Source organism: Schistocerca piceifrons, chromosome 1 (genome assembly GCF_021461385.2).
Source record: "Schistocerca piceifrons isolate TAMUIC-IGC-003096 chromosome 1, iqSchPice1.1, whole genome shotgun sequence".
NCBI classification, from domain to species: Eukaryota; Metazoa; Arthropoda; class Insecta; order Orthoptera; family Acrididae; genus Schistocerca; species Schistocerca piceifrons.
In genome coordinates this window covers 964928337-964951957 of record NC_060138.1, presented here as the reverse complement: position 1 = coordinate 964951957, position 23621 = coordinate 964928337, and the positions used below count along the sequence as shown (strand labels likewise).

The 23621-nt window shown below is 41.2% G+C and overlaps 1 protein-coding gene across 1 annotated transcript in view; it reads right to left on the bottom strand.

Annotated features, from left to right (window-relative positions):
• LOC124746186 (short/branched chain specific acyl-CoA dehydrogenase, mitochondrial) overlaps positions 1-23621 on the bottom strand; it is a 65450-nt gene that overhangs the window by 29698 nt on the left and 12131 nt on the right. The window contains exons 2-3 of the mRNA XM_047248946.1: positions 8385-8526; positions 4360-4460 (exon numbers count right to left, since the gene is read on the bottom strand). Coding sequence (XP_047104902.1) covers positions 4360-4460; positions 8385-8526 — 243 coding nt within the window. The remainder of the gene's footprint in view (positions 1-4359; positions 4461-8384; positions 8527-23621) is intronic.

Below are 23621 nucleotides of genomic sequence, written 5' to 3'. Positions count from 1 at the left end.
AACACACCTATCACCATTTGTGCTGTCCTCTGTATATGTTCAATATCCCCTGTTAATCCTATTTGGTATGGGTTCAACACACTTTGGCAATGTTCTAGAATGGACTGCACGAGTAATTTTTAAACAATCTTCTTTGTAGACTGACTGCAGTTCCCCAGTAGTCTATCTATAAACTGAAGTCCACCAACAACTAAGCCTATCCCTACAAAGTATTACACCCAGGTGTTTGTATGAGTTGACTGATTCGAACTATGGCTCGTTGATATTATAGGCATAGGATACTATGTGTTTTTGTTTTGTGAAGTGCACAATTTTACATTTCGGAACATTTAGAGCAAGTTGCCAATCTCTGCACCAAGCTGAAATCTTGTCAAGATCTGACTGAATATTTGTGCAGCTTCTTTCAGATAGTACTTCATTACAAACAACTTCATCATCTGCAAAAAGTCTGAAGTTACTATTAACATGTCCACAAGGTCATTAATATACAATATGAACAGCAAGGGTCCCAACACATTTCCGTGGGGCACACCTGGAGTTACTTCTGCATCTGATGGTGACTCTCCATCCAAGACAACATACTGTGTCCTCTCTACCAAAATGTCCTCAATTAAATAAAATATTACACTTTATACCCCATATGATTGTTTGACAATAAGCAAAGGTGTAGTACTGAGTCAAATGCTTTTCAGAAATCGAGAATTTATGTGACTACCATGATCCAAAGCTTTCAGTATGTTGTGAGAAAAGTGCAAGTTGTGTTTCACATGATAAACATTTTCAAAAACCATGCTGGCTGGCACTGAAGAGGTCATTCTGTTCAAGATATCTCATTATGTTTGAGCTCAGAATATGTTGTAAGATTCAATTTATGAAAGATATTGGATGGTACTTTCGTGGATCACTTCTACCACGCTTCTTGTAGACGAGTGTGACGTGCACTTTTTTCCAAGAACTGGGAATGGTTTTTTGTTAATGGATCTACGATAGATTATAGTTAGAGCAGGGGTTAACTCAGCTGAAAATTCAGTACAGAATCAGATAGGGATTCTGTCAGGCCCTAGAGCTCCTTTAAATTTTAACGATTTCAGCTTTTTCTTGACACAACTGACATTAATACTTATTTCACTCATCTTTTCAGTGGTACAAGAATTAAATTGGGGGAAAATCTCCTGCGTAAAAGGAAATGTGAAAACAGAGTTAAGCATTTCAGCTTTGCTACCCTAAATTTCAGTTACTGTCCCATTTGCTAGAGAACGACACTAACGTTGGTGCCACCAACAGCTTTTATCTATGATCAGAATTTCTTTGGTTTTTGTGAAGGATCATTTGACAGTATTCTGCTATGGTAGTCACTGAAGGCATCATGCATCGCTACCCTGACAAGTCACACAAATTTCATTCAGCATCTCTCCATGTAAAGCCCTATGCTTTGTTTTACATCTATTATTCAGTAATCTTTGTTTCTTTAGAAGTTTCTTTACAGTGACTATACCATAGGGTTCCCTACCATTAGGAACTTGTCTACTGGGTACATATCTATCAGTGCAGCTATTCTTTCAAACTTGAGCCATCATGCTCCTACCCTGGGATGAAGTTTGATGTTCCTCACTGAGATACGAAACTACTGAGTTTTTTTACCTGATTTACTGAACATATATCTCTTTTTGCTTGTTTTTGTTGACCTTTGTACTTTGGTAATCATTGTTGCCACAACAGTGTCATGGTCACATACCAGTTTTGAAGTGGACATCCTCAAAGAGGTCAGGTCTATTTGTTACCATTAGATCCGATATATTACCATCACAAGAGGGGGTTCCAAATGATGTGGCATATGATGTAATACAAGTGCTAACATGACTAGGACAGAAAATCAATTCTTTTATTTTTTCTCCCTTTTTTTTTTGCGCATTTGTTGGAAAGCAGGCTGTGTTGAAACTGATCTGTAGCGTAGCCTAAGGTATCGGTTAAGCTCAAAGGTCACTACAGTATTTGGTTGTAAGTTGAGGAAGCCAATGAATATGAAATCCCTGAAGCATAACCCAGGGCATATGTTAGATTGGAAGGTAACATTTCAGTTATACTAGCATATTGGAAAAACAAGAGTGCCACATTTCTCAATTTGTCTTTGAGAGCAGGGGGGGAGGGGGGGAGGGGTTCAGGCAAGCAATATTCCTTACTAAAGAGAATTTTTTCTACTTGGAGAAGTTGGCTTTTTGTCTTTGAAAATGCTAGCATGCCATTGTCTAGTAACAATTTATCAAAAATAATTACCGAGATTTGATGTGATATGTGATGAAATGATGATGACAACACAAACACCAAGTCCCTGAGTTGAGAAAGACATGACCAGGAATTCAACCTGGGGCCCCAATTACTACAGGCAGGAATGCTAACCAACTTTGTAATGTGTGACTGAATTCTTCATACTCTCTCAATAACCTTATGGCATTAGCATTTTGGTGGATGATTGCTTTGCATTGATCTAAAGCAGTGGTTCCCAACCTTTCTGAGAACATGTAGGTGCTACTGCAGTGTGGTAGTCTTACATACACTAAGGCAGTGCAGCTACTCAACGTGGTATGGACCCAACAAGTCTGAAGTCACCTACAGAAATGTTCAGCCATATTGCCTCTACAACCATCCACAACTGTGCAAAGTTTTTTCTGGGCAAGATTCTGTGCACCCACTGACCTGCTGATTATGTCCCATAAATGTTCCATGGGATTCATGTAAGCCGATGTAGATGGCCAAATCATCTGCTCAAACTGTCCAGAATGTACTTCAAAACAATCGTGAACATTTGTGGCCTGGTGACAGGGTGCATTGTCATCCATAAAAATTCCATCATTGTTTGCGAACATGTTCACAAATGGCTGCAAATGGTCTTCTAGTACCTGAACATAACCATTTCCAGTCAATGGTCAGTTCTGTTGGGCCAGAGGAACCAATCCATTCCAGTGTAAACACAGCCCACACCGTTATGGAGTCACCACCAGCTCGCACAGTGCGTTTTTGACAACTTGTGTCCATGGCTTTGTGAGGTCTGCAACAAACTCAAACCCTACCATCAGCTCTTACCAACTGAAATCAGGGCTCATCTGAGCTGGCCAGTCATCTATGGTCACAAGCCAAGGAGAAGCACTGCAGGCGATGTCATGATGTTAGCAGAAGCACTTGCCTCTGTCATCTGCTGCCACAGCCCATTAACACCAAATTTTGCTGCACTGTCCAAATGGATATGTTCATCGTACATCCCACATTGATTTCTGTGGTTGTTTCACACAATGTTGCTTTTCTGTTGGCACTGACAACTCTATGCAAATGCCTCTATACTCTTGGTCATTAAGTGAAGGCCATCGGCTACTGTGTTGTCTGTGGTGAGAGGGAATGCCTGAAATTTGATATTCTCGCCACACTCTTGACACTATGGATCTTCGAGTACTGAATTCCCTAACGATTTCCGAAATGGGATGACCCATGCCTCTCGCACTAACTACCATTCCAGATTCATGTGACCATTATCATGTCGGATGCCTTTTCACTTTAATCACCCGAGTACAAATGATAGCTCCGCCAATACGCTACCCTTTTACACCTTGTTAAGGTGTACCATCATTTGTATTGTGTGCGCACATCGCTATCCCATGGCTCTGATATCTCAGCACAGTTACTCTTGAGCTCTCAATTAGTTCTTTTATTGTCGTGAAGTGCATAATAAAGCAATTTCTGGTCTATTCCGGGAACTACCAACAGCTCTGAAAAGGCATTTTAATAACATATTTCTGTGTATGTGATGTATAGTACAAAGTGCATGTTTAGTATGGGGACTGTGTGTGGAAAATGTTGTTCATAAAGTCACCATATAGTGGTGATCCTAAGTAGCAAATAGGCACAATAAGAAGGATGTCACAAAATAAGCTTTTGGCCAACAAGGCCTTTGTCAAAAAACACACACACACACACACACACACACACACACACACACACACACACACGTAAGTCTTACGAAAGAGAGATAATAGTAGCGGTCTTTACAGATTGTTTAGCTTCGCGACTGAAATATAATTGCACTATTATGTTTTTACCCCTCAGAAAATTTGATTTTACCCCGTAGGGGGTAATTACACCCAGGTTGTGAACCACTCATCTGAAGGATAGTTACTGATTTAATGTTGGTGTAGAAGTATGACAGTAAGGCTATTTGCAACCGACGCCTCTGAGCCACAGGGTCACTCCTCACTATCTAACTTGTTTCCTGTGTTTCCAGATGATAAAGACTCTACTGTGATTCTGGAAGACCAGCTCCCAACACTTCACGTTACCAAATAACAGTTAAAATTTTAAATTGCAACAAACCCCATTTTCGAAGAGAGCATCCAGCACACTTTGGTCTATTTTATGTTCTTCATCCATCTTCTTGACAAGAGGTGCTATCTTTTCAGCTGCAAGCCGTGCCACTGCAAGAAAAAGAGGAAAGCATTAGTCTTAGTTTCTACAGACAAAAAGATGCATGTATAGTTTTGGGTCGAGTTCTTTATATTATGTTATTTAAAAGCATAAAATGTGATGTAAAACTATCCATTTCCTGGGAAAAAGTCATTGCCATATCACAAGTATCCTGGGATCAGTTTAATGCTCTCCAAAATTATTGTAGGGTATCAGATTCTGTAGTGGGCAGGTGTGGGCATTTCTCGTCACGTACAGCCTGGAGACAGCTGATTTATTCATTCACTGATTTACAATAAAAAGTTTAGTACAGAAGTCTTGTGCCTGCATCCGGCAGGCTGGGTGGTGGGTTTTGAACCCACAGTCCTTCGTGGGCAATGCATTGTCATAAAGATGCCAGTGGTTGCTGTTCCAAGCATGGCACAGAAGTGTGGGACCTTGCCTGATCGGCATTGCTGGGTGGTGGAAGTGCAGCTGCATCATGTGCTGGTGCGACACTCTGGCCTAGCTACGCCACTAGAAATGAAGGTTGGTGGTCTGCCATGGCACGCATTGGCAGTGGTGACATCTGGGTATGAACCCGGGCGTCACGTCTGAAAATGCCCAATGGCTTGGTGACAGAGGGCATTAGCTCGACCCATCCCAAGTAAGTGGTCCCATAGGATGGCGAACAGAGATAGCAGCTCCAGTGTATGGCGAATGAGGAAAGACAGCCTGCTGCAATCGTTACCCAATGCCACTTGTCTGTGGATGGCCGCTATTTATACGCATCTGGGCAGGCTTGTTGACATGTCCATGCCCGTGTCAGGTACTCCACTTGTTACAATGCTGCCAAAGCATCCTGGGTTTTGGTAATTGCTACACTAGCTGATTACAGCCAGCAGTACAATTATGGCAATGAGCACTTGCATGATGAGCTCACAACGACCATTAAATGGTACAAATCAACTTAATAGGGCATACCGTGATTCGTTCAGCTCAGTACCGTAGCAGTCCCAGGGCTAGAAGCAGTGGATTATGTAGCACTAAAACCAGCACTCTTTACACATTAGGGGCATCCTCAGTTAGAATGCCTTGTGACCCTGGGATGTGCAGGTAGGTAGATGTAACCACAGTGGAAATTTGCCCATTTCACTGGATCTTACCACTTCCTTCTCCCTTTGGCAAGAGCTGACAGCAACTGAGGCAGAACTTCAGGGGTGCCCTTAAATGGATGAACTCCAGTAGTACGAGTCAGGAGCTGTAGTCTTAACACTGACCAGGGACATCACTTCAATCGTGTGATTGAAACCCTAGTATCACATAATGAATTTCTTCGTTTTACTTTTCGAAACATGGGCTGATTAAAATCACCCATGAAGGCAGCTTGGTTTTCCCTTTCTGTGCACCTTCTTGCCTCTCTAGGGCTTTGGCATTTGTGTTCCGCACCTGCTGCCATGTGACCCTTAAAACAATGGAAAATTCTGGATAGCTGAAACATCCTCACCCAGGGGCAGTTTACATAACTCCGAGGGGGGAGGCATCTTCAAACCACAGACATCATCACAGGGCAACAATCCCATAATCTGATGCATGTTCGAGTTGTAAGCCGGTCAACATATGGCAGTAGAATGTCCCAGTCACTATGGTGACTGTTCACATAATTACTTAACATTCTGTTTTGTCCTGTACACTCACTCTGTTCTCTCATTGACTTGCACATGCAGTGCCCTTGTCCTCAACTTCTGAATCCATGAAGAGCCAACATAACTGCTTCATAAAGACATAAAATTAGTATTCTGATCAGTTATCATAGTTTCCAGAATGCCAAAATTCAAGCTTCAGTGGTTAACCATTACCGGCACTACTGTATCTGCTAGTCAATTTGTCACAGCAATCAGATACATAACGCAAAAAGTGATGAATAATGGTTAAAACATGCCTATTCCCCATTGGTATTTGTGTGAAGGGTCAAAGAATATTCATTACCAATTATTTGAAACAGTTGCTACGACTCTGCTGTTGGCTATGATCAGTTATTTGTGCACAAGGCACACAGTTTTTCACATTCTGCTTCGTGTTCTGCTTGTGTGTCCACCAGCAATTGTATTGTATTGTATATTTATTGGTCCTGTGAATCATACACTGTATAGGGGTACATAATGATATAGGACAAGTCAAATAATTTGCAATGGAGTTTAACAGAAAAATTGTGGTATGGTTTTCAGTTTAAGAGCAACGACATTGCCCCACTTTATCTCAAGCTTCTGCAGCTTTGGGTATGCATCTGTTACTGTACATTGATTTAAATGCCAACAGTCACAACAAAACTGGTATGCCTTACTCCCACCTGAGCTTTTCTTAGATACGATTCCTACTGGCACTCCTAAAGGTCTGGTACTTTCTTCTATAATCCCACCACATAGTTTGGTTTATAAATTCTTCCATAACCAGTTGAAGGTAATATGGAACTTATGGATTCTTTTGCACTCTCAGAGGGAATTTTATGCTACATTATAGACTTCCTGGCACTAGTTCGAAAGAATTAAACAATTCCCCATATTTATCCAACAACTTATCCATCTCTTCCTTCTAAATGTGATACTTTTCCCCACAGTGTGGCTAGACATAGATTGTCTTGCCTTATACTGTTCTGTATTCATATCCCTATCTACCTTTTCTTCCTCTGGTACCTCTAATAGGTTGGCCATCAGTGCATCTCATTATAGCTCTACTTCCACTAAACCAAAATTATCCATGCTGATAGACACTACCCAGCTTCTATCAACCTCTTACACATACGATAAACTATGGCAAACAAAACACTGATTTGTCCAGTTCTTCATTTCCCACTAACGGTTCTATTACACACAACATATTGAGGATACCCAGACTAATTTCCCTTTACCTTGCAGTATATTATCCTGCAAGTCAATTCTAAGGGACCATGCACACCATTTTGGTGGCTTCCTTGATGTTGGGGTATGCCTTGTGGCGTTTCAGTATTCTGAGCAGTAGTACCTAAACAGAGTTGAACACCATCCAGGTGCCATTCCAGATCGACTTCAGTGTGATGTTTACAGAGAAAATCCAGTCCTAGTATGAAATCATAGCTGTTGCAACTTGAGGAACTACTTCCACACGAGTCCAGTAGTCCTTTTCCTACTCTGAAGTTCATTAACGCCAAAATGAATGAATGAACATTATCCCTCCTATGCCAATCAGTTTACAATGAGGTGGGGTTCAAATTTCTTATCCCAAATACACCCAGACTAGCCACAGATATCTGATCCTTTATCCAATAAAAAACTTACATAGCCTTCCTCCTACAAAGTCCATCATACACTAACCCGCTACTAATTCCACACTCAGATCTCCAGCACTGCACTACGCCACACTACTGGGACTGCTGCACAGGTCACAGTGTTCCTGCTTATGTTTACTGTCCGGGTGTGAATCCCATCCTGTGTCAATCTACTTTGTTCCTGTGGAAACCTGTGTTGATATCCCCACTCCGAGCTTCCAGTCGTGTTACATCTTCCAGTTGCACTGAATATGCTGACCACATCAACGTGTGACTTCTGTATTAAAAACCACCCTCAAATCCCTAGATATGGTCACTACATCTATTTCTGCAAAAGCTGTCACAGTTGCCATGGTTTTGACTTAGGAAATACTAGCCACACTTTATGGGAAATTTCAGCTGACAAACACCATAGAACTGCATACACCACCCTTGCTCTGCCTCTTGACGAATGTCTTTGCTGGTGCTATCAATAATTTCATCAAGCTCTACCACCAATCTTCAAACTTCTCAAATAGAGCTTCATAACTAAACAATTCTTAGATACACATTGCATAGGCAAGCAGGTAGTGGCATATTGATTTTAGAATTTAAGAAAGTTCTGCTTTCTGATAGATATAAATTAAGACAATAGTTTATTAGAAAAACTAACCTGTTTCCTTCATCATTTGTTCCTCATCTGTGAAGTCATAAAGAGAGGTCGGTTTTGAGACTGCCTCCACACCATCTGATAGAGACCTCTGGCACTGACGAATCTGTGGAGACAGCCTCAACCCATTTCTAGCATACAACACCTGCAACATACAAAGCAAAGAAGAGGTGGTTTAATATTTTTATATTCTGCTTAGGCTATTATAAATAGTGGTGTTGATAGTTGAACTTAGCAAGACTGTGAATTTAAGTTTAAACAAAGAAATCTTATGTAATACATAATGTTTCAAGCACTGATACCCATTCATTAGTGCCTTTTGATTTCAACATTAACAAAAATCTGAATGTGCCAGAGCAAACTGGTATACTATCTGGATACTTTTTCCACTGACTCCAATCAGCAGTCAGAAGAGTTCTGCCAAGTACATATGAATGTACATGTGCATGAGAGAGAGAGAAATTTGTTACCTGTACACAGGAAGTCAAACAGTGATAAAATACAGTCAAATAGAAGTAATACAGGAGTGGGTTTAATAATGAAAAAGAAAATAGGAATGTGGGTAAGCTACTATGACCAGCATAGTGAATGTATTATCATAGCCAGGATAGACACGAAGGCCATACTCACAACAGCGATACAAGGTTACAGGCCAACTAGCTGAGGAACCAGAATGAGATAGTAGAAAATGGAAGAAAAGGAAAAATAGTAGGTGAATATGGACTGGGGGTAAGGAATGCAAGAGGAAACTGACTGGTACAATTTTGCACAAAGCATAATTTAATCATCACTTACACTTTGTTTAAGAATCTTGAAAGAAAGTTGTAAACATGGAAGAGACCTGGAGACACCAGATGTTTTCAGACTGATAACAAGACACAGAGTTCAGAACCAGATTTTAAAGTGTAAGTCATTTCCAGAGGCAGATGTGGACTCTGGCCACAATAATGTAGGAAATTAAGGAGATGGGACCTGAAAAAGTTGAAAGAACCAGAGGTTGAGAGTTTTAGAGGGAGCATTAGGCAACAGATGACTAGAACAGGGGAAAGGAATACAGTAGAAGATAAGGGGTGGCTTTAAGGGATGGAATAGTGAGGACAGAAGAGGAGCAAATAGGTAAAAGAAAAGGTCTAGTAGAAATTCTTGGATAGGACAAGATATGTTGAATTTAACTGATGAAAGGAGAAAACATAAAAATGCGGAAAATGAAGCAAACAAAAGGGAATACAAATGCTTAAAAAAAAAAGTAGACTGACAGGAAGTGCAAAATGGCTAAGCAGGATTGGCTACAGGATAAATGTGAGGATTTAGAAGCATATTTCACTAAGCTGGTTTGTTGGTTGGTTTAAAAGAGAGGGGGGAGGGGGACCAAACTGAGAGGTCTCATCGGTCCCTTGTTCAGTGTAGAACAATACCCAAGGAAAAGAAGAAAACAAAGAAGACTTACAGCACAATAACAGGAGAAAGGAAGAACCACAAGAACGTCAGAAGGTCAACAAACACTACAATGGACAAAACAGGGCAAGAAAATCACAGAGACACGCAAGAAACAGGGAGAAGAGATTAAAAACAAGAAAGCAGATTACCACAGCTGTCTGACCATGAGAGTAAAAAAAGGAGAAGCCAGCCACTCTGCAACATATTGCAACCTCCACTCTAAAAGCCCTAGGGTGGAGGACACAGAGGGACAAAGGACATGCACTAAAACTCAGATCAAACGATAAAACTCACCCTCACGGCTACAATGTAAAACTAAAGCTGCTGTTAAGGCATAATTGCCCAACACCAAAGGTAGAGTGCTGGAAAAGTTAAAAGTCCGCAGCAGAGTGGCAGAAAGTGGGCAAACCAGCAAGAGATGGATGACTGTCATTTGAGAGCCACAGTGACACTGAGGTGGGTCCTCGCGACAGAGGAGGTAACCATGTGTGAGCCACATACTGCCAATGTGGAGCCAACAAAGGACAACTGATTCCCTGTGAGAAGCCTGCAGGGAAGACTTCCACACATTCAGTGTCTCCTTAATGACATGCAGTTTGTTGTGCACACTGTTATGCCACTCCAGCTCCCAAAGCCGAAAAACCTTGAGGCCTAAGACAGAACGCAGCTCCGTTTCAGAGATGCCCATCTCCAGGAGCAATTTCCGCGTAGCCTATTTTGCCAGCCTGATAGCAAGTCCTTTGCCTGGGATTCCGACGTGTCCTGGGGTCAACACAAACACCACTGAATGACTGGACCATCCCAAGGTGGAGATGGACTCTTGGATGTTCGCTACCAAAGGATGGCGAGTGTAACACTGGTCGATAGCTTGTTAGCTTCTCAGGGAGTCAGAACAGACAAGAAATGACTCACCAGAACAGGAATGGTTCACGAGATATGGTCACAAGCTCTGCAATGAATACATTGCAGCCAGCGGGCAAGGAATGCTGTTAAATATGGCCTCTGTGGACATGGGCAAAGCCAACATTACCATCAGCCATCGAGCCGTCAGTGTAATGAACTTCAGAGCTCCGGAACTCATTCTAAAAGCTCCCGATGCTGGGCGAATGCCACAGCGGTGCACTGGGTCGAGTAAACGCAAAGCTGAGGGTGCCACCAAACCGTAAACCAGATTCCCATACTCAAAGCGGGATTGAACAAGGGCTCTGTTGAGATGCAGCAGCGTAGAGCTATTTACACCCCAGTTGGTGTCGCTCAGGCAGAGGAGGGCCTTGAGGTGCTACCAGCACTTCTGCTTAAGCTGGTGAAGATGAGGTAGCAAAGTTAATCAGGCATCGAAAACCAGTCCTAAGAATCAGTACGTCTCCACTTCAGTGAGTGGATCGACATAAAGACCAAGTTCAGGTTCCGGATGAACGGTACGGCGCCGACAGAAGTGCACGACACATGACTCCGCAGCTGAAAACTGGAAGCCATGGGCTGGAGCCAATAACTGTGCCTTGTGAATGGCTCCCTGTAGGCACCACTCAGCAATACCAGTACTGGCCGGAGCAATACGAAATGCAGAAGTCATCCGCATACAGGGAAGGGGAGACTGACAGCCCTACAGCTGCTGCTAGGCCATTAATAGCCACTAAAAATAGAGAGACACTCAATGTGGAGCCCTCCAGAACCCCATTCTCCTGAATACAGGGGGATTATTGGAGGCACCAACTTGGACACGGAAAGTATGGAGCGACAGGAAGTTTTGGATAAAAATCGGGAGAGAGCCCCAGAGATCCCACTCATACAATGTGGCAAGGATATGATGTCACCAGATCATGTAGTATGCTTCACGTAAGTCGGAAAAGACAGCAACAAGATGTTAGCGTCTGGAAAAGGCTGTTCGGATGGCAGACTCAAGGGACACAAGATTAGCAGTGGTAGAGCGACACTGGTGGAAGCCGCCCTGACATGGAGCCAGTAGGCCACGTGACTTCAGGACCCAACCCAACTGCCAACACACCACAGGTTCTAACAGCTTACAGAGAACGTAGGTCAGGCTGATGGACCGATAGCTATCCACATCAAGTGGATTTTTACCGGTTTTTAGTACTGGAATGATGGTGCTCTCCCACCATTGCGATGAAAAGATGTCATCGCACCAGACCTGGTTCAAGATGATGAGGAGATATCACTTATAGTCAGACGAGAAATGTTTAATCATCTGACTGTGGATCCGATCTGGCCCAGGAGCTGTGTCTGGGTAATGTGCAAGGGCGCTGAGGAGCTTGCACTCTGTAAGTGGGGTGTTATATGGTTCACTGTGGTGCGTAGTAAACGAGAGGGCTTTCCTTTCCATCCGCCGTTTGAGGGTGGAAAAGATTTGGGGGGTAGTCCTCCAATGCATAGGCTCGAGCATAGTGCTCAGCCAAGTGCTTGGCAATCATGTTTGTGTCAGTAGAGAGCACGCCATTTATGTTAACGCCAGGGACACCTGTTGAGGTCTGGTACCCAAAAAGACGTCTGATCTTTGTCCAGACTTGGGAAGGTGACATATGGCACCCAATGGTTGGGACCTACCTCTCCCAATACTCCTGTTTCCATCATTTTATAAGCAGGCGAACACGAGCACAGAGCCGCTTAAAGGCTGTTTGGTGCTCTAGGGAAGGGTGCTGCTTATGTCACTGTAGAGCTTGCCGACACTCTTTAATTGCCTCAGCGATTTCCGGCAACCACCAAGGAACTGTCTTCGCCAGGGGCACCCTAGAGAACGAAGGACCGGATTTTCCACTGCTGAAATTATCATTGTAGTGACCCGTTCAATCACAACATCGATGTCACCATGTGGGGGAGATTCAACGGCAACAGCAGAGGTGAAGGCTACCCAGTCTGCATTGTTCAAAGCCCATCTGTGTAGATGTCTGTGGGCATGATGCCAGGGAAGTGACAGGAAGATGGGGAAGTGGTCACTACCACACAGGTCATCATGTGCTCATCTGGGCTGCAAATTGATAAATCAACAGCCAAGTAACTACCATGAGCCACACTAAAATGTGTGGCAGCCCCAGTATTTAAGAGCCAGAAGTCGGGTTGAGACAGTAAATTTTCAACATCTCTGCCATGGCCAGTAAACATGGTGCTACCCCACAAGGGATTATGGGCGTTAAAATCTCCCAAAAGTAGGAAAGGTTCAGGGAGATGATCAAGCAGTGCAGCCAATACGTTCAGCAGTAGTGCACCACCTGGAGGGAGATATACATTGCAGACAGTTATTTCCTGTGTCGTCCATATCCTGACAACCACAGCTTCAGGAGTAGTTTGAAGAGGCACAGGTTCACTACATACTGAGTTCAGGACATGAACGTAAACTCCACCTGACACTAATATATTAGCTACAGTTCTTGTAATATCCCCCGTATCCGCGAAGTCCAGGGGTCTGCATTGCTGGGAACCAGGTTTCCTGGAGGGCAATGCAGAAAGCAGGTGTAAAGCTTAACAGTCGATGATCATGAGACTGGGAAGGCACGAGACAATGAGGCAGTCTGTGCCTCAGGGTCACCTGCTGCCACTGACTTATTTCATGAAAAGGCTATATCCATAGTGGCTGAGGGTCTGGCGAAATCTAGGTACTCAGCGGACGCCAGAATCTTCACCTTATCCTCAGACGCAGAGCTTGTAGGCAGCGGTGGCACAGCAATTCCCTTGGTCTTGGGGGGTCTTCTTTCTGAGTTTCTCTCGCTGATCCTTGGGTTTCTCTGGCTGGGAGGGCTTCACCAATTCAGTCTCCGGGACTGAGGATGATTGTGAAGCCCAACGACCAGCTGCTTTTGGGCACTTCAGCCACTGGTGGGTGTCATCTTTTCCACTAGCAAAAACCTGGGAAATGAGTGACCCATGGGGGCCCTTCCTTGTGAGAGGAGCCGAAGATGTCTTACGCTTCTCCAGCTGAGAAGTGGGGACTGGTGTTCCCAATGGTTGGGGGAAAGTGCTCCCGAGGTAGGTGGTATGGGAGCAACAGGGAGGGATGTGCCCCCCACCATCAAGGGGGCAGGTGGAGTCTGACAGCTCTGAGAGCTGAATGGAACTTGCGGAACTGATGGGGCTATAACTGTTCTCGTAGCGGCGACGTAAGAGGAGGTCATAACCACAGGATGTAGGCACTCAAATTTCCTCTTGGCTTCAGTGTAGGTTAGTCGGTCCAGGGTCTTGTATTTAATGATTTTCCTTTCTCGCTGTAAAATACTGCAGTCTGGTGAGCAAGGGGAATGATGCTCTCTGCAAATGGAACAGATGGGAGGTGGGGTACTTGGAGTATTGGGATGCGATGGACATCCACAATCTCGACATGTGATACTGGAAGTACAGCAGGAAGACATATGGCTGAACTTCCAGCACTTAAAGCACTGCATTGGGGGAGGGATATATGGCTTGACATCACAGTGGTTGAGCATCATCTTGACCTTCTTGGGTAATGTGTCACCCTTGAAGGCGAAGATGAAGGCACCTGTGGCAACCTAATTATCCCTATGACCCCAATGGATGCGCTGGACAAAATGAACCATCATTGCTCTAAGTTGGCGCACAGCTCGTCGTCAGACTGCAAAAGAAAGTCCCTGCAGAATATAATACCCTGAACCATAGTTAAGCTCTTATGAAGCATGACGGTAATGGAAATGTCGCCCAGATTGTCACAAGCGAGTAATGCCCGTGACTGGGCAGAGGATGCCGTTTTTATCAAGACTAACCCTGACTTGAAGCTTCATCAAGACAAATAAGTCCCCATCAGCTCTCATACATATGAGGTATCGGGGCGAATGAGGTTCGCTGCCACCCTTAGCCTGGCATTCCTCCCATGGTGTGGCCAGGGAGGGGAATGATTTAGTATCATAATTCCTTGCTTTGTACTGAGACTTTGAATGCTTAGAGACTGCCGGCATTTGATCACCAGCAAGTGATGACGTGGTACACTTCATCACGTGTCATCCGCCCTGATGCCACCCACTCCGACCAGGGGCCCTCCCCACGGGCACCACCCAACCACAGCAAAGGCCACCTAGCAGGATGGCCATTGCTGGGAGTCCTGATGCCCCAAGGTGACGGGCATCTACTCCTTGGCATACATGGGGAGTTAATGGCGCAGCCATCAGCAAAGATATCCCTGTGTAGTCACGGGGCTACAACCAACAAAGTACATGGTGGTTCCACCACAACAGACTGGCCACCGTGCTGGATATGAGGTGCAAAGAATTCCATGATCATTTTCGGTGCAGAAAATGACATTGAATAGTGGGTGGAGGCATACGCACTCATGAAAGTGTCCTCACTCAAAATATGGAGGACGAGCAGGACTGTAACGCCACGACGAGAAAGTGGGCTAAAGATCTCAATGCACGATGGACACGATGCACCATGTAAGGCGCTCTTCCCCAATTGGTTCGATCTTCAGGAAAATTTTGAAAAATGGGGGTCAAACCCTACAGGGGACAATCGCATAAAGGCCGAAAGGTATGAGACTCCTTTCAGTCGCCTCTTACAACAGGCAGGAATACCTCAGGCCTATTCTAACCCCCGGGCCTGCAGGGGGGATTTCATTAGGGGAAAAATAGACAAGGCCTACAGGAAAATTAATGACGCCTTTTCGAAAAAAGAGAAACAGCTGTGTGAATACCAAAAACACAGATGAAAAACCAGTCTGAAGCAAAGAAAAGAAAGCTGATAGGGGAAGGGCTATATAGAGTGTCTAGACAAGGAAGCTAAACTTGAAGTCCGCAGCTCGTGGTCGTGTGGTAGCATTCTCGCTTCCCGCGCCCGGGTTCCCGGGTTCGATTCCCGGCGGGGTCAGGGATTTTCTCTGCCTCGTGATGACCGAGTGTTGTGTGATGTCCTTAGGTTAGTTAGGTTTAAGTAGTTCTAAGTTCTAGGGGACTGATGACCATAGATGTTAAGTCCCAGAGTGCTCAGAGCCATTTGAACCATTTGAACCTAAACTTAAAGACAATATTACAGAAATGGAAGAGGATATAAATGAAGATGATATGAGAGATATGATACTGCAAGAAGAATGTGACAAAAACATTGAAAGGTCTTAATTCAAAATAAGACCCCAGTTGTAGATGACATACCATCAGAACTACTGATAACCTCAGGAGAGCCGGACATAACAAATTCTTTCCATCTGGTATACAAGATGTATGACGTAGGCAAAATACCCTCTCACTTCCAGAAGAATTTAATAGTTCCAATTCCAAAGAAAGCAGTTGCTGTCAGGTGTAAAAATTACTGAACAATCAGTTTAGTAAGTCTTGGTTGTAAATACTAACATGAATTCTTTACAGAAGAAGAATGGAAAAACTTGTAGAGGCCAACATTGGTGAAGATCTGTCGGAACACAAGGCAAAACTGATCCTACAACTTATGTAAGAAGATAGTTTAAGAAAGGCAAACCTACATTTAGAGCATTTGTAGACTTGGAAAAAGCTTTTGACTATGTTGACTGGGATAGGCCTAATCACTTTGAAATTTTTGAAGGCAGCAGGGATACAATAGAGGAAGTGAAAGGCTGTTTACAACTTGTATAGAAACCAGACAGCAGAAGAGTGGAGGAGCATGAAAGGGAAGCAGTGACTGAAAAGGGAATGAGACAGGGTTGCCTATCCTTGATGTTATTCAATCTGTACCTTGATCAAGCAGTAAAGGAAACCAAAGAAAAATCTGTAATAGTAATTGAAGTTCAGTGATAAAAGAAGAACTCTGAGGTTTGTCAGCAGCATTGTAATCCTGTGAGACACAGCAAAGAACTTGGAAGTTTAGTTGAACGGAATGGACAGGGTCTTGGAAGGAGGATAGAAGAACATCAACAAATGCAAAACAAGGATAATGGAATGTAGTTGAATTAAATCAGGCAATGCTAAGGGAATTAGATTAGGAAACAAGACACTTAAGATAGTAGATGAGTTTTGCTATTTGGGCAACATAATAACTGACAATGACCGAAGTAGAGAAGATATAAAAGGTAGACTCGCAATGGCAAGGAAAGCATTTCTGAAGAAGAGAAATTTGTTAACATCGAATATAGATTTAAGTGCTAGGAAGTCTTTTCTGGAGTTATTTGTCTGAAGTGTAGCTGTGTATGGAAGTGACATGGACGATTCACAGTTTAGACAAGACGAGAATAGAAACTTTTGAAATGTAGTGCTACAGAAAAATGCTTATGATCAGATGGGTACACCAAGTAACTAATGAGGTAGTACTGACCAGAACTGGGGAGAGAGGAAGTTTGTGGCACAACTTGACCCAGAAACAGTTGATAGGACATATTCAGAGACATCAAGGGTTCACCAATTTAGTACTGGAGGGAAGTGTGGGAGATAAAAATCATAGAGGGAGGCCAAGATGATAATACAGCACGCACATTAATACAGATGTCGGTTGCAGTACTTATTCAGAGATGATGTGGCTCGCACAGGATAAGGTGTGGAGAGCTGCATCAAACCAGTCTTCAGACTGAACAACAGAGAAAATATCCTAACAGTGAATTTAAGGGGCTCCGGAAAGGCTCAAAATCATGAGAAGTTCAATTTTTACTTTTTTGCGTTTTCTGAATCTGCAGACTATTACCTTTAAATAGATATATAATTTATTCAATTCCGAAGACTACAACTATTTTTAAATTTTTTTTGAAATGCGTTCTACATGGGCGTGACCCACTGTGGCGCTGTTAAACTGCTGTCAAATGGTGTTATTATTAACGTCCGTGTTCATCAGGTACATTTTAGTGATGTGAGATAAAGTATGTGTTGTGGCTAACCTGTGATGGTTCAATATATATCGCTGGTGTGATTGTCGATTGTTTCATGTTTATTTACTCTGTCGTTATCTCGAAAATATTCGTAATTAATTCTGTTTCTTGAGTCTCTGTTTTGTTGAAGTATAATAATGAGTAAAAGTAAAGTTATTAGAAATCCTCTGAAGGCTTTTAAGAAAAGGAGAAATGTTGGAAAGCCAAAGGTATGTGTTACTACTGTAAACAATAAAGACGATAACCAAGTGAGTGAACCTAACCTCTCAAGTACACCTGCCCATAGCAGTCAAAGTGGGAAAGAAAATACTTCACAGAAGAAGCTTGGTTCAATGAGTGAAAACTATGAATGTTTTATGGGCGAATCGGATGTGAATGAAATATTTGATATGTCGGTTCTCAAAGGAATTTTTTCAAACTGTGTAAGATGTATTCATTGTAGTGAAGTTGGTCTGGAACTCGCCATAATAAAGCACGTAGGACTTGCTAGTGAAATACAACTGAAATGTGATAAGTGTTCATACATGACCACCTTTTGGAACAGTGTTGCAGTAACTGCAACTGAAGAAAATGGTAGCAAAATCTACGAACACAACAACGAGCGATGCTTGCTTTAGACAAGGAACGCCTTCGGGCTGCAGACACGGCTGTAAAGAGTCTAGAAATACAAGCAAGAGTAAACAGGAGGAGGAACAAGAGGAAGCTGGACGAGGAGTTTGCAGAGGATGAAGATAATCCATCCTATGGACCTGGAATGCACTAAAAAGTTAATCCAATCTTTGTCACTTGATTCCCAAAACTTTTATTTTCTCATACTAATTACATGTTTTCTAAGGATCTTCCAAACATATTTGTTTCAAACTTTCAGTAAATGTTACACAGTACCTTCTGCATAATTTAACACAGCCTTTTTCCAAAAAACTGTATATTTTTGAATATATAAATAAAAAATTGCAAAAAAAAATGTTGTGAATTTTCATTACAATTGAAAAAAAATCATCTTTAATAACTGAACTAAAATTTTGTAAAATCCCTGTGTTAAGTTGTAGCCCATATTCCAATAAATAATCTGTAAAAAGTTCAACTTCCTACCTCCAATACTTTGTGAGGAAAGATGTAATTTATAAGCGTTATTTTAACATTGCAAGTATAGGGCGTTCCGGAGCCCCTTAAGTAGGCAGAAGTAACATTCTAAACCTAAATAATGTAATAGAGACAAAGGTATTACTCAGTAAGAGTGCAATTAATCAATGAAACCATTAATGTTGTGAATATGGTATTCTCATTCATCCATTAAGAAATTCAATATGGAACTGTGCTGAATAGTGCACACATGCATATGCGTACACAAAACACCACCACCTATTACTACTGCATATTCGGTAATTATATGGAGTAGAATGAATTGTTAAGTAGACATGATTTTAGTTTGTTTTTGAAGTTAATTTTATTATGTTATTAAATGCTTTAACACTCTGGGTATCTTGCCAAAGAATTTTATAACTGAATACCGTACTCTTCTCTGTGTCATGATGAGGCTGAGTGATTGACAGTGTGGATCATTTCTTCTTCTATTATTACATTCATGAACATTACTCTTGTTTTTTAAATTGTGGTCGATTGTTGACAAGAAACTTCATAAGGGAATAACACACAGTAAAGCCGCTGTCAGTATGACCAAATGCTGTCTAAAAGAGGGTCTGGAGTGAACACCCCATTACACACTTCTTTCCAACAGATACCAGCATCTTACAGTTTCAAAAGATGTCACATTTTGGATCTGCAAAGAACTGTATCATTTGAAGTGTCACACTCAATCAGAAAGATTGCTTGCATGTGTGTGTAACTACTGCCAGACCGCCAACACATTGCAAACACAACTGCAATTCTGTGGCCAACATTGCTACTGCATGACACTAATGCATGCTTGTTTCTATTTACATTTGGAGGTAATAACTCTGCTGCTGCCTGCCATGTTGCTGATTCAACATGGACTGATTAAGGCATCAAACCGTGCAGCTGTCATAAGATACTGAAGAGGGCCCTGGGAATGTGACAAATTTTCCTCTAAAAATTCCTAAATTATAAAAAATACTAAGTTATAGCGAGACTCCTTCCAATATTAGCAAATACAGGAAGAATACGGTGGGGAGGAACAAAATATAGAAAAACTGTAATATTTTGGGAGAGTTGCCAAATAAAGTTTATAAGACAATGTGTTTTGATTTTTAAGAACTTATTTCCTTTATGTTTTACATGAGCCAAATGAAACTGAGCACACAATGGATAAAGAATGAACAAGTCTACGACAATGCAATTCTGCATGAGATAAAACAAATTCTAACTATTATTACTCAGCAACAGTACAATTCCTTGTAGTATAAAAAGAGGAAACACCAGTCATGGTAAAAAGTTTTTAACTGGTGTCATAACATGGAAACATGGACAATGTCACGAAATTTTCAGTAATGCACTTTTATATACCTAGACTTCAGACAAACAGTGTGCGAGTACATCTGTACCAAGTAGGGGTGTGCTAATAATGATGTGCAACAACAGTATTATTATTATTATCATCATCTCTTTCCTTTCTCAGACGTTATGTCTGGTTAAAAATGGAAGGTGACGCAGACCTTAATCATGCGCGACTTCCTTTTAACTGTACGGTATATGTTACATTGCATTTAGGAACTTTCGGGTAATTGAACATGTATCAATAATTACGGATTTCTGTAGTTGTATATATAAGTCTGGATGTAGCTGTATTGCATTGATGTACTGGTGGATATTGTGTGGTATGACTCCTGTAGTTGATAGTATAATTGGTATAATGTCAACTTTATCCTGATGCCACATGTCCTTGACTTCCTCAGCCAGCTGGATGTATTTTTCAATTTTTTCTCCTGCTTTCGTCTGTATATTTGTTGTATTGGTTATGGATATTTCGATTAGTTGTGTTAATTTCTTCTTTTTATTGGTGAGTATGATGTCAGGTTTGTTATGTGGTGTTGTTTTATCTGTTATAGTGGTTCTGTTCCAGTATAATTTGTATTCATCATTCTCCACTACATTTTGTGGTGCATACTTTTATGTGGGAATGTGCTGTTTTATAAGTTTATGTTGTAAGGCAAGCTGTTTACGTATTATTTTTGCTACACTGTCATGTCTTCTGGGGTATTCTGTATTTGCTAGTATTGTACATCCGCTTGTGATGTGATCTACTGTTTCTGTTTGTTGTTTGCAAAGTCTGCATTTATCTTTTGTGGTATTGGGATCTTTAATAATATGCTTGCTGTAATAACTGGTGTTTATTGTTTGATACTGTATTGCAATCATGAATCCTTCTGTCTCACTGTATATATTGCCTTTTCTTAGCCATGTGTTGGATGCGTCTTGATTGATGTGTGGCTGTGTTAGATAATACGGGTGCTTGCCATGTAGTGTTTTCTTTTTCCAATTTACTTTCTTCGTATCTGTTGATGTTATGTGATCTAAAGGGTTGTAGAAGTGGTTATGAAACTGCAGTGGTGTAGCCGATGTATTTATATGAATGATTGCTTTGTGTATTTTGCTAGTTTCTGCTTGTTCTATAAAGAATTTTCTTAAATTGTCTACCTGTCCATAATGTAGGTTTTTTTTATGTCGATAAATCCCCTTCCTTTCCGCTTAATGTGAATCTTTCTGTTGCTGAATGTATGTGATTTATTCTATATTTATGGCATTGTGATTGTGTAAGTGTATTGAGTGCTTCTAGGTCTGTGTTACTCCATTTCACTGCTCCAAATGAGTAGGTCAATATTGGTAGAGCATAAGTATTTATAGCTTTTGTCTTGTTTCTTGCTGTCAATTCTGTTTTCAGTATTTTTGTTAGTCTTTGTCAATATTTTTCTTTTAGTTCTTCTTTAATATTTGTATTATCTATTCCTGATATTTGTCTGTATCATAGATATTTATAAGCATCTGTTTTTTCCATCTCTTCTATGCAGTCGCTGTGGTTATCCAATATGTAATCTTCTTGTTTAGTGTGTTTTCCCTTGACTATGCTATTTTTCTTACATTTGTCTGTTCCAAAAGCCATATTTATATAATTGTTGAATAGTTCTGTTATCTTTAGTAATTGGTTGAGTTGTTGATTTGTTGCTGCCAGTAGTTTTAGATCATCCATGTATAGCAAATGTGTGATTTTGTGTTGGTATGTTCCAGTAATATTGTATCCATATTTTGTATTATCTAGCATGTTGGATAGTGGGTTCAGAGCAAGGCAAAACCAGAAAGGACTTAATAAGTCTCCTTGGTATATTCCACGCGTAATCTGTATTGGCTGTGATGTGATATTATTTGAATTTGCTTGGATATTAAGTGTGGTTTTCCAATTTTTCATTATTATGTTTAGGAACTGTATCAGTTTAGGATCTACTTTGTATATTTCCAATATTTGTAGTAACCATGAGTGGGGTACACTATCAAAAGCTTTTTGGTAATCAATGTATGCGTAGTGTAGCGACCTTTGTTTAGTTTTAGCTTGATATGTCACCTCTGCATCTATTATCAGTTGCTCTTTACATCCTCGTGCTCCTTTGCAACAGCCTTTTTGTTCTTCATTTATAATTTTGTTCTGTGTTGTATGTGTTATTAATTTCTGTTTAATGACTGAAGTTAATATTTTGTATATTGTTGGTAGGCATGTTATGGGGCGATATTTAGCTGGGTTTGCTGTGTCTGCTTGATCTTTAGGTTTCAGATAAGTCATTCCTTGTGTAAGTGTATCAGAGACTGTGTATGGGTCTACAATGTAACTGTTGAATAATTTAGTTAGATGTGAATGTGTTGAGGTGAACTTCTTTAGCCAGAAATTTGCTATTTTATCATTTCCAGGGGCTTTCCAATTGTGCGTAGAATTAATTGCTAGGGTGACTTCATGTTGCAAAATTATCACTTCAGGCATTTGTGGTATCATCTTGCATGAGTCTGTTTCTGCTTGTATCCACCATGCATGCCTGTTATGTTGTACTGGGTTTGACCATATGTTGCTCCAGAAGTGTTCCATGTCTGTTATGTTTGGTGGAGTGTCTATTTTAATGTGTGTGTTATCTATTGTCTGGTAAAATTTCTTTTGGTTTGTGTTGAATGTTTGGTTTTGTTTCCTTCTATTTTTACTTTTTTTGTATCTTCTAAGTCGTTTGGCCAATGCTTGTAATTTCTGCTTCTTTTCATCTAATTGTTCTATCGCTTCTTGTTGTGAGATTTTAACTAACCTTTTTCTTTTTTTTTTTTCCTGACATTTCATTTCTTATAAATTGTGTTAGCTGTCCGATGTCTTTTCTCAGTTTTTCTATTCTGATCTGTAGCCTGTGTTGCCATGCTGGTTTTGTGGGTTTCTTCTGTGTGTTGGTTGGTTCTGATCTCTGCCTAGTGTGTATATTTAGTGTAGTGAGTGCTCCTATATAAACCAGTAGTTGTAACTCTTCCATTGTTGTGTTTTCATTTATTTTGTTGTGTATGATTGTGTTGATAGTTTTTATTGTTGTTTCGACTTGTGGGTTATTTTGCGGTCTATGCAAGAATGGTCTAATGTCTGTATTTGTGTCTTTGTATTCTATATATGTCAGCTGAAATTTTTCTTCTATATCTAACATGTGTGTCACTTCGTGTTCTATTTGTGCTTGTTCTGGTGGCTGTCTTAAGATTTCGCTTTCCTCTGATTGTTTAATTGATGCGTGTTGTTCTTTGTTTGTTTGCACTGGGATGTTTGAGTCCATTACTGTATTCTCTTCTTCTTCTGATTGCACATTATTTTGTTCCAGTATTTGTTGTACTTGTTGTTTGATGTTTTCTAATTCTGACTGGGGTACCCTGTTATTTTTTATTATTACACGGATCTGATCAGCTAGTCGTTGTTCTGTTAAAAATTTTAATTCTGGGTATCTGGTAATAAATGTTGTGTATACTTGTGATCTGTATCCAGTTGTGTTGGTTCCTAGGTTTGTTGCTTGGTAATAACAAAACATGAGGTGTCGATTAAC